At 49.7% G+C, this 13,785-nt stretch overlaps 1 protein-coding gene across 1 annotated transcript in view; it reads right to left on the reverse strand.

Annotated features, from left to right (window-relative positions):
* Positions 1 to 3,792: 3,792 nt before the first annotated feature.
* Positions 3,793 to 13,785, reverse strand: part of Ramp1 (receptor activity modifying protein 1) — a 42,682-nt gene continuing 32,689 nt past the window's right edge. The window contains exon 3 of the mRNA XM_055617139.1: positions 3,793 to 4,386. Coding sequence (XP_055473114.1) covers positions 4,131 to 4,386 — 256 coding nt within the window. The 3' untranslated portion in view covers positions 3,793 to 4,130. The remainder of the gene's footprint in view (positions 4,387 to 13,785) is intronic.

Consider the following 13,785-nt stretch of genomic DNA (forward strand, 5'->3'; position numbering starts at 1 on the left):
CCAGGAACACGGGCTCTGGAATTTTCCGAGGACTCTCCCCCGAGACCCTCCCCACCACCCGCCTTCTTCATTGAGCCTCCAGTTTCCCAACAAGAATTCAAGCTGATGGGCTTTGATGAGAAGCAGGTTTTTGTTCCCTCTTATGCTGTCTCTGGAGCACTTCTGGCCAGAGTTGTTTTCCCCTAGTTTTCATGGAGATTTGCAACTCAAGCCCATAACAGATTCAGCTGGCTGCAATGAGCCAGCTGGCAGCAGGGGAGACACGGATTTGTCATGGGCAAACTGTCTCATCCCCAAATTCATGTGCTGAGGTCTTCAGTTCCAGGATCTCAGATCCCTGTTTAAAGGGTGGGTCTTTAAAGATGTAGTTAGGCCATTGGGGCTCTGCCCCAGGACTGGAATCTGCAAGCCCCAGGGAGGAGCCAAGCCTGCTGACACCTGGATGTGAGGCTCCCAGCCTGTAGAATGGAGAGGAAGCAAGCTTCCCCACAGCAAGTGCCTGCGGGGTCTGCAAAGCAGCATGAGGGAGTGTTTTAGGTCTGTCTGACGCAGAAGGGAAGGAGGAAAGTTCTCCAAGGTGCCCATTTTAGTAGTTCCTGTTGTCACCACCAGTAACCACTCATCTTTTAGCCTCTGGGTGACAAAAAAGGACACATTGAGAGGTATAAAGGTACACTGGGGGAGGGGAGACTCAGCTGTAGTTGTAGGGTCACAGGTCAAAGGTGAGTCCCCATGGCCAGAGTGCACAGACCACTCATGAAGTGCTGAGACATGTCAAGGGCTGTCTTTGCAAATACTGAACCGTCTGAGGTCCACATCCATCCCCTGCTGGGCAGCAAGCCACTGGCGTGCCTCCCCACTGGTGGAGCTGGCATCTGACTCGATCCAGGCACTTCACTATCCTCATTTGTACGTGCCAACTTTGCATTTGTGGGGGATGGGGCAACAGATATGCACATGGAAGTCTCATTGGTCTGGGTTGGCTCGCTGGCCAGGTACCCAAAAGTCACCTGTTCCTTCCTTCCCAGCACAGGGATTACCAGTGGGTTCTTTTTTTTTTTTTTTTTTTTTTTTTTAATGTGATGGGATTACGTTTGCATGGCACTTGACCAACTGAACCATCTCCTGTCTTTTTTTTTTTTTTTAATGTGGACCTCCGTATCTTTCTGTGCCTTGGATGGGATGAGCCTGTGTAGAGTGCGGATATTATCACAAGAGCCTGTACTGACCATGAACAGCAGTCGCCACCTGCCCTGGACCTCTAGGAACTCCTGCCCGCCTCATGCCCTAATATCAGCAGTGATCAGGGAACAAGTTTCCTCAGCTTCTTGCCAGTGTGTTGGAGAAAGTCCTGCATGGTATGTGGCCAGGCGGGAGGTGTGACTGGGCTGGGTTCAGGAAGAGGAATCATTTTGAGAGTCACCTCTTTCAGGAACTTTCTAACACTTGTGAATAGATGCAGTAACGTTGGCAATCCCTTGGCCCGTCTAGGCTTACTCCCCTACAGAGTTCGCTTTTCTGAACAGCTTTAAAAAGTGCTGTGCTGCAGGTCTTCTCGTGCTCACCACGCAGGCGAGCCAGAGAAAAGCGTCTCAGAGCTGGAGAGGTGGCTCGGTTAAAAGCTCTTGCTGCTCCTGCAGAGCGCTGGGTTCAGTTCCCAGCACCCTCATGGCAGCTCACAAGCATCTGTGACCTCCAGAGAGCTGAAAGCTACTTCTGGCCTCCAATGGCATCAGGCATGCGCATGGCGCACATACATATTTGCAGGCCAAATGTTCACGCACATACACACACATTTTTTGAATTCTTTTTAAAAGTGTGTTTCACACCCAGGGGGCAGAGGCAGACGGATCTCTGTGAGTTCAAGGACTGGTCTACAGAGCTAGTTCTCAGAGCCAGTTCCAGGACAGCCAGGACTACACAAAGAAACCCTGTCTTGAGAAAAGAAGGGGGAGGGTGAGTCTTACTGCTTCTCCTAGCTCAGCTGCCAGTCTTTCCTTGGGAATCACGCGTCCTGCCTGGCCATAAGGATGGGGCTTTTCTGACTGGCCACTTGGTCTTTCAGGAGAGCAAATACGATCCTTTGGATAAGGCAGACGGTGCTCGCATGCCAGGTCATCTCCCCCAGGGCTCCCGAGATGAATTAGGTTTTCAAGTTTACACAGCTACAACGGACAGTTGGAGTTTGACCATATCATCCTTCACCAGGAAGTGAGGTCCAGCAGCTGAGATGGTGATATCCAGATATGGACCTGAGTGCATTATTGTGTCTCCTGGGAGGCCTATTACATGAGCTTTCCACAGCATAATGTGGTTTAGGACAGGGACTAAGTGTGTAAACAAACCCAACATAGAGGTCACCTTGATTTCCTGTTTAAAAAAAATCTGCATTTTTTCTTAATGAACTCCAAGTGATGAGAAACACTCCATGGACGTCATTTAAGGAAACAGTTGTCTTCTGTCATCTGGAGTTAATCTGATGGAGTGGTCTTCCTGTGAGGCCACGGAGGGTGTCTCCTCTCTTCCGTTCACTTGTGGTCCCCACAGGCCCTTATGCACATGTTAATTACGTCCTTGGGATGAGTTCCTAGGAGAGAAATCACTTTGAACACACACTCCAGACTCTTGGTCTACACTTCTGACTTGTCCTCAGGAGGGTACCACTCATGCTCTTTTTGATGAACGGATCAAGATCCACTGGAGTCCCTAGAATGCTGATGTGCGAGGGGTCCTGGGCTCAGGACCTCCCTGCCTGCCCCTGCTTAGCTGCACAGAGGGCAGGCTTTGGTTTTCTGGAAACCCTGAGAGCTCACTCCCTGAGCAGCTCAGGGAAGGAATCACTGGGTCAGTGTCATCTCCCAAGCTGAGCTTCCTGGTTCTCTTGCTGCTTTTCCATTCTGTGACTTTCAGAGCCTCGTTTTTCCCCTCCTTGTGGCTTTCCATGTCAAAGCCCTGGAAGGCGGGCTGGTTTCCAGTTCAGATCACAAATGAGTCCAATCTTGCTGTTCTTTGCCTTTTTCTTCTGTCCATCGCTCCTCCTCTTCCTTCTTGCTTCACCCCTTTTTTTTGAACAGGGGTCTCCTTGTAGCCTAGGTTGACCTCAAACGCACAGCAATCCTCCTACCTCAACAGCCCAAAGTGCTGATTCAAGTAGGCACTGCCACAGCTCAATCTTATTTTTCAAATTAATGCTGTCACTGCTGTCTTGGCCGCCCAGGGACCGAAAGGGCAGTGCTGAAGGGAACAGGAGGTCACACCCTGGCATTTCTTGGTATTCACTTATGCTGTGTATTGGGGTTTCCCAGGGAAGGTAGGATGACCAAAGCATCCTTTAGGGAAGGGGAGAAAGGGACATCACTTTCCCCACATGTCGCTCAGTCACATGAATCTATGTGTCACATGGTTCTGGCTTATGGTAGGTGTTCTTGATAGTCTTGAATTTATACTAAAAGCAGGGATTGTGCCGGTCAGTGGTGGCACACATCTTTAGTCCCAGCACTCAGGAGGCAGAGGCAGGTGGATCTCTATGAGGCCTGATCTACAGAGTGAGTTCCAGGATGGGCAGAGCTGCAGAGAGAACCCTGTCTTGGAAAACCGAAGAAAGCAGGGGGTTGTGTAGTACAGGCCAAGGGCACAGAATCACTTTGGAACCCTGAGCACACACGGGGACCTTTGACTGAATATCACCTGGTCAGAGGCCCCGAGATAAACTCCCACCAGCAAAAGACAGGTCTGTAGGTGTGGCTTTGTTTTCTCCCACTCTCTGCCTCCCCATATGGATTATTGGAACACTTCCCCAGTTTAAGGATATTCTTTTAATCATAAACTATGCATCTACACACCCATCTGAGCAGTCTTGCTTGGAGGTCAGAATGTCCACAGTAATGATGAAGTATACTAGAGAACTGGCACTTAGAACTCTTTCAGAGGTAAGTAGAGGCATGCCCCTGTTCCCCTGCTAGAGGCCTCCAGCTGGGACATGTTCAGCTTAATGCAGAGCCACTCTGAAGTCCTGTGCTAACTAGGCTAGAGCAGGATGCAATGTGGGGCCTGCTTTGCTATCAGCCCCTGATGCTGTTGCTGGACCAGGCCCATTTCTCCCCAAGTGCCCCCCCCATTGCCTGGGACACCTACACGATGCCCTCAGTGTGCTTGCTCCTCCAGACCACCAGTGCGGTCATGAGCAGCGTGACTGTGATGGGGAGCATGATGAAAGGGCAGAGAATGCTGTTGGGCGGGTCCTGCAGGGCCCTGCCAGAGACGGGGCAGTTGCTGAAGTAGTGATGGTGGACAGCAATGAAGAATTTGTCCAGCTCCGGATTGGGCCAGAAACAGCCAATCTCGTCTGCCACGTGCTTGGTGCAGAAAGTTAGCTCCCCGTAGCTCCTGTGGGTACAAAAAAAGGCTGTCAGGGGACCCAGCTGTGACTCAGCCTATGTAGCTAGAGGCAAATCAGTCCTTTCCCTCCTCCTTGGATGCAAGGGGCTGACTTGCAGGCCCTAAAGGCAGAGCCCTGGCTCTAACAGGGGAGGATCCTAGATAGTTCACGGCCAGACCCAGAAGTCCAGCTATTTGGGGTGAGGTGCCAATTGTCTTAGGCCATAAGACTGGGGACCAAGCTGACAAGCCCTGTGCCCATTATTGCTCCTGTTGTCAGCCTACCAAAAGTTCCCACTGAGCTGGTCACCTACATGACTCTGTAACAAGTAGGCCAGGATCTGAGAGAGACATGCTTGCTTGCTTAGGCAAAGTCCTCTGACTTCTTTCATACTTATTTATTTACTGGTTGGTTGGCTGGCTGGCTGGCTGGATGGATGGATGGATGGATGGATGGCTGGATGGCTGGATGGATGGATGGTTGATTGGTTGGTTGATTTAGTGAGTGTGTGAGAGTTAGCATGTGTATGTAACGCGTGTGGATGTAAGAGGCTGACTTGCAAGAATTGATTCTCTCCCCACAATGTGGGTCCTAGGGATTGTACTCAGGTCTCCAGACTTGGCAGCATGGGACTTTCCCCCCTTGAACCCTCTTACCAGCTCTAAGCCTCCTGACTTCTGTGGAGACAGTCCACGGAGGAGCAGTGGAATCCATGACACCCAGTATGGCGTGGCGTGCAGCTGATAGGCATGGGTTGTCCATATGTGTGTGTCGCTCCTTTTTAGTAAGTGTGTATAACACTCTATGTGTGTGCTGTTCTCAGGGGCTGTGTGTGACCCTGTCTATGTGTCAGTGACTGTGTACACATGACTCTGACCTACAGAGTGATGGAAGGTGCTGTCATGGTTGTTGGGTTTTTTTGTTTTGTTTTGTTGTTGTTGTTTGTTGTTTTGTCACCTTGACACAAGCTAGAGTTATCTGGGAAGAGGAACCTCAGTTGAGAAAACGCCTTCATCCAGATTGCCTGTAGGCAAGCCTGTGGAGCTTCCTCTTGGTTCATGATTGATGTGGGCAGGCTCAGCCCACAGTGGGTGGAGAAAGGTGCCACCCCTGGGTAGGTGGTCCTGACTTGTATAAAGAAGCAGGCTGAGCAAGGCATAGAGAGAACACCAGTAGGCAATGTTCCCCTGTGGCCTCTGCTTCAGTTCCTGCCTTGATTTCCTGCTCTGCTTTCCCTCAGTGACGGAGTGTGACCTGAGATCTGTAAGCTTAAATAAACTCCTTTCTTTCCAAATTGCTTTTGGTTATCACAGCCATAGAAGCCCTAACTTACACAGGCACTGTCCTTCAAGCTGAACTGCTACCACCTTCATGAGATCTGTGCCTACTGGCGAGTGTCCATCAGCAAGCTGCCTGTTGACTGCAGACAACAAGAAGGCAGTGGGGAGGGTCAAGAGGCTGTCATCTGCCTGCCCAGCCACTTCTTCCAGCTACTTGTATGCCATTTTCCCGATTGCTCACGGCCTTGGTAGTCTTGGAGATGGGGAAGAGTCTATAGGCTGGAGACAACTAGGACAAGGGAGTCTTGTCTGTGCAGCTGAGCTGTGAGGAAGCCGTCATCCATGCTGGGTAAGACTTTCCAGCATCCTGCTTTCAAGTCACTCATGTTTCTGCCAATAACCCCTCACCCACGCTCTGTAGGTGAACCATATAGGTTAATTAGTTTCCCAGGGATGGGAATTGTGATGGGAATCTACTTTGGTTTGTCATTGGGACTTTATGAGGAGAGATTAGGTCCCTGAGATAGGGCGTGGCTGGCACACCCTGCCCTCTACCGAGGGGCGGGGCTTTCTCTCTCCCAGAGGCCTTCACTGTATACTGCAGACATTTTGGTTCCTCTTGCCCTTCCTTCTCTCAGCCCTTCCTTTCCCCCCATCCTCCTCTCTGTCTTTTTCTCTGTCTCTCCCCCTCCCTCGCTGCTCCCAATAAGTCTGCATTTATATAATATAGCTTTGTCTCACCATTAGCTCATTCAGATATTTAATCAATCAACAACTCTTCATATCCCTCCCTCAGGGAAGGAATTTTATTGGTACAGTATTTGCAAAACTGACTGATCCTGATAGATGAGACTGTTGTTCTCTGTATGACTCTTTGTGTGCATGAATGTGTGTGGTTGCTATTCTCCAGGTGTGATTATATGATCCTGTGTGTGTGTATCCATGTGTCTGTGTCACTGAACTATAGGTCTCTCAACCTTGTAACAGCCAAGGTTGCAAATCCTGCTGTTATAGGAGTGGAGGGGTCCTTGCCTGCCACCAGCCAGGCAAAAGGGAAGGAACACCTTATATGTGTGTGCGCTCACATGTTTGTGAGACCCTTGTGATCCCACTGGTTTGGCTGCTTGATTGAGTAAGGTAGTGATGACTGGGTTCAGGAAAGACCTGAATGTCACATTGAATGAAGCCACGGGGACTTACTTCTTCCGGAGACAATGGAACAAGCAAGCCCATTCCAGGCCTTTCTGGGTGTCTTAGGACTCCCTGTCACCGTGGCATAGGGAGGCAAGGCTCCCTAAGGAGAGCCAGCGAAGGCTGGTTCCGAACAGCTTCTTGTTATGGGCTTTCACTAAATGAAGTACAACAAATCGTTCCCAAGTGAACCCTGCCCTTGGCACTCTCCCAGGTACCGTCTGGGCTGGAACGTGGGAATCAAGTATCCCACGTTCTTGAAGTGGAAGAAAAAGACATGGGCTTCATCTACCTCCCCAACTCACAAGCCTCCACACCTCTTGTCGATAGAAATCTGATCGCTGACCATAGGATTCAGGCTGGAAGGTCGTTACCAGGGGTTGAGGCAGTGGCTGCTCTAAGAAACCTATGGCCTTCTAGATCTCCATAAATATCCCCACAACAATGGCTACAGCCACCATCATCCCCCGGATATTCATTCACGTGTGCCAGACGAGGGCCTGCAGATTCTGTGTGTGGCCTCGTTTGCTCTGGGTGCTCTGGAATCCCAGACCTCACGGACGAGGAATTGGAGATATATAGCAGGATATGAGTGCTACAAGCTCACCAGGGTTTTCTCCATTTGGCTTCAGGGCCTAGATCTGGCTGAATGTTGGACTTTCTTTGTCTGGGCCCAATCTTACTTTCTGGGGGTTTAGAAACCTCAATGGGCCACAAGGCCAGGGTTTCCAATGAGATCCAGCCCGTGGGGTTCCCGAGCTCCTCTCCAGTGAGCAAGCTCCCTCTGCTTCTGTGTATCTACAGCACAGGTGTGGTAAGTGGCAGGATGGAATAGGTGCCCATCAGCACTGTCACTAAGTCTCAGATGTGCATGCTTAGGAGAACTATGCAGAGCAAGCAGGCCTGAGAACTACCTGTAACATGGGCACATGTGGCTAAGCAAGCATCATGAGGCCAGAGGCAGGCATGAGTCTCATTTGAGTCTACACAATGCCCCCTTAATACAATCTTGCATACAATCTCGCCCCTCATGAGGTACACATGCCTGGGGAGTCCAGAGGATCTAACATCCAGGAGATACTTTTCTGCAAATATGAGCAAACTGAAATGTCATTACCAGATTGTGAATCAGGATAGGGGTCTAGATCAATGGCAGAGGGGACCCTTCATCATTCCTAACATGGCAACAAAAAAGAAAATAAGGTGGATTGTAGCTGGGGAGGTGGCTCCGTGTAGGTAAAGTCCTGCTGTGCAAGCATGAGGGCATGAGTTAAGATTCCCAGTATTCATGTAAAGGCAGGGTACATCAGCGCATGCCTGTAAACCAGCAATGCAGGTGTGAGGGACTGGGTAGTCAGGCAGATCCTGGACGCCCAGTGGCTAGGCCAGCCAGGGTAGCTGGAACTGGAATCTCAGGTTCCGTGAGAGAGCTTTTCTCAAAAAATGAAGTGGGGAATGAGGGAGGAAAATACTCGGTACTGACCTCTGACCTCCACTTGTGCGCATATAGGAACACGTAGCTATGTCCACATGTGGACACATGCATATGTCAAACACACACACACACACACACACACACACACACACACACACACACACACGAGGAGGGAAGCTGGGGAAGAGAGAACATAAGGTGATCCAAACATGAGCCTGTATAAAATTGCAGGGCTGCTGACTGCCCAGTTTCCCAAGAGGAAAGTTCCACTGGGTGCTGGTAATCAGGATGGGAAGGGCAGGGGACAGGCACAGCACACTACACATTTCCCAAGGTCTCCTGGAATAGCAGCAGCCTTTACCCTCCTGTTGTGGGCCTAGCACCCTGCACCATGCCCGACAGAGGTTTTTCTAAGATGGGGGTAGTCAGGAGACCCTGTAAAGTCCCTCCCTCCCCAAGATCATATAAGCTATAATACCCACCGAGGAGACTCAGCCCAGGCCAGGTCAGCCGAGCTGCCTTGAAGTCACTGTTTGACCTGTCAAGCTGCCTCTGAGTCAAGCAGTGAGCTCCAAGGTCGTGGCCTTCCTGAGTCATCATCACCTACGCTTGGGTGGGCTTTTGGAATGCAGCTGCCTTTGAGTCATCTATGCTCTTGAAGTACCCCTTCCGTATGTAACCCCAATAAACTTTCCCCCCTCCATGTTGGACTTTGGAGATGGCCGTCTTTGGTCTGTCCTTGTTTTCCTTTCTGAGGTGAGCAGATGTTTATGTAGTGTCTTCTTTGTTAGAGTTTTATCATTGTGACTATGGCAACTCTTGTAAAGAAAAACATTTAATTGGGGCTGGATTAGTTTCAGAGGTTTAGTCCATTATCAGCATGGCAGGAAGCATGACAGTGTGCAGACATGGAGCTGGAAAAGGAGCAGAGAGCTCTACATCTTGATCTGCAGGCAGCAGAAGGCACTCCGTGTCACATTTGGCATGGCTTGAATATAGGAGACCTCAAAGCCTGCCTCCACAGTGATACATTTCCTCCAACATTTCTAGACTGTGACTACCAGACAGCGCTGTGGTATAGTGCTCTTTGGAGTTGGCGCTAACCTCTGGCAGGTGGGGCCTTGTGGGATCTTCTCAGGCCTGAGCCCAGCCCACCAGCCTCTCTGGCTTTCTTTCTGCTTCTGGACATACCCTAACATTGCTGTTTGCCACCGGTCCCTCACCAGAACCTCCAAAATTGTGCCTTAGGGTATCATCGTGGCAAGGCAAGACAAGACAAGGGCTTTACAATGATGATAATGATGGCAGTAACAGGTCCAGCAAGAAAGGAAGGAACTATACATAAGCAGATGGGGGACTTCAGCAGCTGGAAGCTTAGGGAGTCAAAGGTGTGGTTTGGAAGCAAAAGAAGCAGAATTGAGGGTTCCAGGCCAGCCTAGAATACATAGTGAGACCCTGTTTCCCAAAAGGGCAAGGGATGAAACAGGAAGAAGAGGAAGAGGAGAAAAAGTAGAAGGAAGAAGCCGTGGCAAGAATGATTACTGGGATTAAAAAGCATCAAAAATCATACTTTTGAACACTTGCTTTTTCAGAGAACTGGAATTCAATTCCCATCACCCACATGGTGCTTTACAGCCATCATTTACTACGTCACCAAGAGTGCACATGGCGCACAGACAAACATGCAGGCACAACAGTCATCCATAAAATAAAATGAATAAATCTAGTTTTTAAAAGACCATTCTTTTGCTGAGCAGCCCAGCAGGGGGCTGCATGGCTGGAGGAGGAGTCGGTGAGAAGGAGGACAAACTGAAAGACAAAGAGGAAAAAAAGGGAGGGCATTGCAGAGGGATCCAAGAGCTACGGGCAAGTCATACCGTTGTGTATGACAAACTCCAACTTGTCAAACAGCCCCAGAGGTGGAAGGGAATGTAGCAAAGGAGGTATTTGATATGATAATGGCCTGAGACTTGACCCAGATTAATGAAAGACATTAAATTAAAAAACCTTAAGGTCAGAAGGACCCAAGCAGGGTTAAAAGCAAAGCAACAATCAATAAATACACAGAGATTATCAAACATGCATCAAAGCCTGAGTGCCAAGAAAAAGTCTCAGTCATAAAAACACACAGAGGAACAGGAATCCCTATAGGAATTAATGACTTCTCTCCAGAGACATACAAGCCAGGGACACCCCGGGCGAAGGAAGTCACATTGCTGGCAGCCTAGAAGTCAACACTCAACAAATATATCCTTCAAATATGGGGATAAAATAAAGCCTTAAAACAACAAAAGCAGCTGAGAGATTTTACAGACATGTGCTTTAAGGAAGGTTAAAGAAAGCTCTTCAACTAGAAGATTGAAGGAGGACTTTGGATCCATACCAAAAAAAAAAAAAAAAAAAAAGTGAAAAGCCCAAAAGTGGTGGCAAAGGAATTAAAAATATCTTTTCTTAGTTTAATTTAGAAAGTATATAAATAGAGCAAAGGCTGCATATTAGCCCTGAGGAGACCCCCAGGGCATCTGAGAGGCTTTGTTGACAAATGTCGGGGCTTTGCCAAATCCAGGCATTCCTCCACCAGCGTGTCATGTGGCATCTAAAACACTAGGGCCAGTTTGTTTCCCAAACCCCCGCCACCCCCAGCTGCCTCTGTGTCAGGCACCCTGACCAGGGCCTCTCCCAGACCACATCAGAGCTAATGTGGATGAGACATGGAGAGGACGAGAGTGGCCTGCCCACACTGCTCCCTGGCACTGGATTCTTTCCGAGGAAGCAGAAGATTCATGGTTCAGTTTAACAACACAAGTGTGAAAAGCCACAGGAAGTTGAGACAGCCAGGATCTCATCAGGAAAGACTTCAATATAGCAATTATTACATATGTCTTGTTTAAAGTCAAAGGCCACATTTGGAACTGATGTTGGTCAACTGGGTGCTAGTGGTGTAGACTGTCCTGATTCACCCAAATCCAGAGACTGTTTTGGCCACTCCTGCCTGCGGATGTCACTGGCAGGAAGTGCCTTCTCTTTCTCAGCTGCCCAGAATGGTTAGGAGTCCCTGATTCTGGAAACCAGGTCACCACAGACTGTGCTCTAAGGCTGCATGGGGCTGAGTGTGCGACCTGCTATTCTGGGGCCAGGACTCTTTCCTTGATACGTGAGCCTTCTAGATCGAAGCCACCTATGTCTAAAAATATCTGCGGTCTGGGGATGGCTGCCCATTGCATCCCGTTTGTTTATGCAGAAGTGACATTGGAGGCTTTCATTGACAATTGTGCGTGCTCTCTCAGTAAGGATAAGATAAAAGAATTCCCCTTGGAGGGCAGACATGCCTCTGCTAAAAGAACACAGAGATAGCCAGTGAACTCAAAATAGTTACGAAGCATGCTCTGGCTGTAACTCCCTAATCTTCATCTCTCACGTAACTGAATAATTATCCTTTTTTGGCTAGGGCTTGCTATTCTGGGGCCCTAAGCAAACTTCACTTGGAATGTTCCTGAACACTACAGTGGAAGCTTTCCAGACCTCTGGTCTTGAGTCATGGCTCTGGGCCTCACAGTTCATGGTCACTGACTTGCTGCCCACCAGTGCACACAACCAGTCTATTCCTCTAGGGACACTTTGAGGTTGCAGTTGGCACCCTTCTGGCCCTCCTGCCCCTAACACCAACTACCCGAACCTGCGTCCTGGCACCAGTCACTGGGCTTGAGTCCCTGCATCACCCTTTCTCTCAAGTGACCTTAAGGACTTCATCTTGAGTGCCCCTGTGTCAGTAGCCTCGCCTTCAAATGAGGAGCAGCCCTTTCCCCAGGTGGCTGAACGGATCTAAGTGACGTCAGCGGCCTGACAGATGGGCACTTCAACACCACAAGTTTTCTTTTCCCTGACAGCCACTACTGAAAGACTCTGTGTATGCTTTATGTCCTATAAACTCTTGACAAAGCTGACTGACAAGGAGCGTCTCATTCCTCAGAAACTCCCAAGAGAAACCCTTGAGATTTGGTTCACGGTCTTGGCACTTGCCTTTGCCTCCATTCCCCAGTCCAGTCACAGCCCAGAGGCTCCAGCATCTTCTGACACTGGTGAGACAGGATGCTCTCTATACAGTCCAGCCCCCCCAGCTGGCCCACTTGGGGCTAGCCTCAAGAGGCTGGAGAGATGCCAGCTGACACGGGTTGATGGAGAGGGTGTGGGAGTCTGCAAACATGCAGACAGGAAGGGCCGCGGTTGATTTACTGCACATTGCTTCTGCAGATAGAAATGCTTAGCCTCACTTATTCGGAAATGAAGGAAGCCAGGACTGGAGGGACACCTGTAATCAACACTCAAGAGGTCAAGAACGGAGGGTCACAAATTCCAATCCATAGGAATACGTAGGTATAGCCTCCCTTAAGGAAAAAAGAAAAGTCAGGAGGCATGGGTTCTACCCAGAATTACATAAACTGATCCTTGCTGTGCATGCCTGCAATCCTGGCACTTGGGAAGTGCAGGCAGGAGGATCAGTAGTTCAAGGTCATCCTTGGCTACATACTGAGTTTGAGGCTAGCTTGGACTACATTAAGACCCTATTTCAAAACAAAACAAAACAAAACAAAACAAAATGTATGAAATGAAGACAAAGGCAGCAAGAGGAAGTGTAGGCCAAAGCCACGAAAAGCAGAAGCCAGCACACTGCAAAGACAACTCTCAGAATTCTAGGGTTCAGCAGGTACAGCTCTACGTGGAGATGCTGATAAAGAAAGTGAGCAGGTTCAGTTCAGGTGCAGTGTCCCTGTGGAGGGCCCATCCCTCCAGCCTTCTTCCCAACACAGGGGCAGTAGGCTGTGGTTTTCTGCACTTAGTATACATTATTTTTATGGTTGTACAGAAGTTTATTTTAGGAAAAAAACTGCAGTGGAGGCCATTGCATTTCTAACCAGTGCCTCACGTCTGGGACAGCAGGAGGTGGGCAATGGTTACCACACAGGACGGTCTCCTTCCTGCTTCCCGAAGCAGGGGGTCTCTGCAGCTTCCTGGGCATTGTAGGGACTAGGGATGCCTGGGGTGGGGGCAGAGTGGAGCACTGTAGGTAGGAGGGGAGCTATGGCTGCCCCTTTTCCATAAAACTCCTCCCTCCTTGTCTGTCTCCATCACACAGGAGCTCTATTTCTGTGCCCGTGCCTCCCAAGCTAAGGCATGCCGGCTCCTGGGTGGTCACAACCAACTGCTAAGACCCTCACTCACAACAGGGCTCTGGTCCACTTTGCACATCTCAGCTCTGCTTTCCCCACTCTCGTCGCTGAGACTGTCAGCAAAGCCTAATCGTACTTAACCTGCTCAGAACAGTCATCTTGACAGCAGAGGGGAACAAAACCAGAGGGTCAGGCAGGCAGGCAGGAGAGCAGGCGTGGAGCTGACCAGGGCGGACGCCACAGTGCAGAGCAGAGACATTTGCAGCACCATGGCCTGCAAATTCCAGTGTGTGTGTGTGTGTGTGTGTGTGTGTGTGTGTGTGTGTGTGTGTG

Source organism: Psammomys obesus, unplaced genomic scaffold (assembly GCF_907164565.1).
Source record: "Psammomys obesus unplaced genomic scaffold, mPsaObe1.curated_primary_1811, whole genome shotgun sequence".
NCBI classification, from domain to species: Eukaryota; Metazoa; Chordata; class Mammalia; order Rodentia; family Muridae; genus Psammomys; species Psammomys obesus.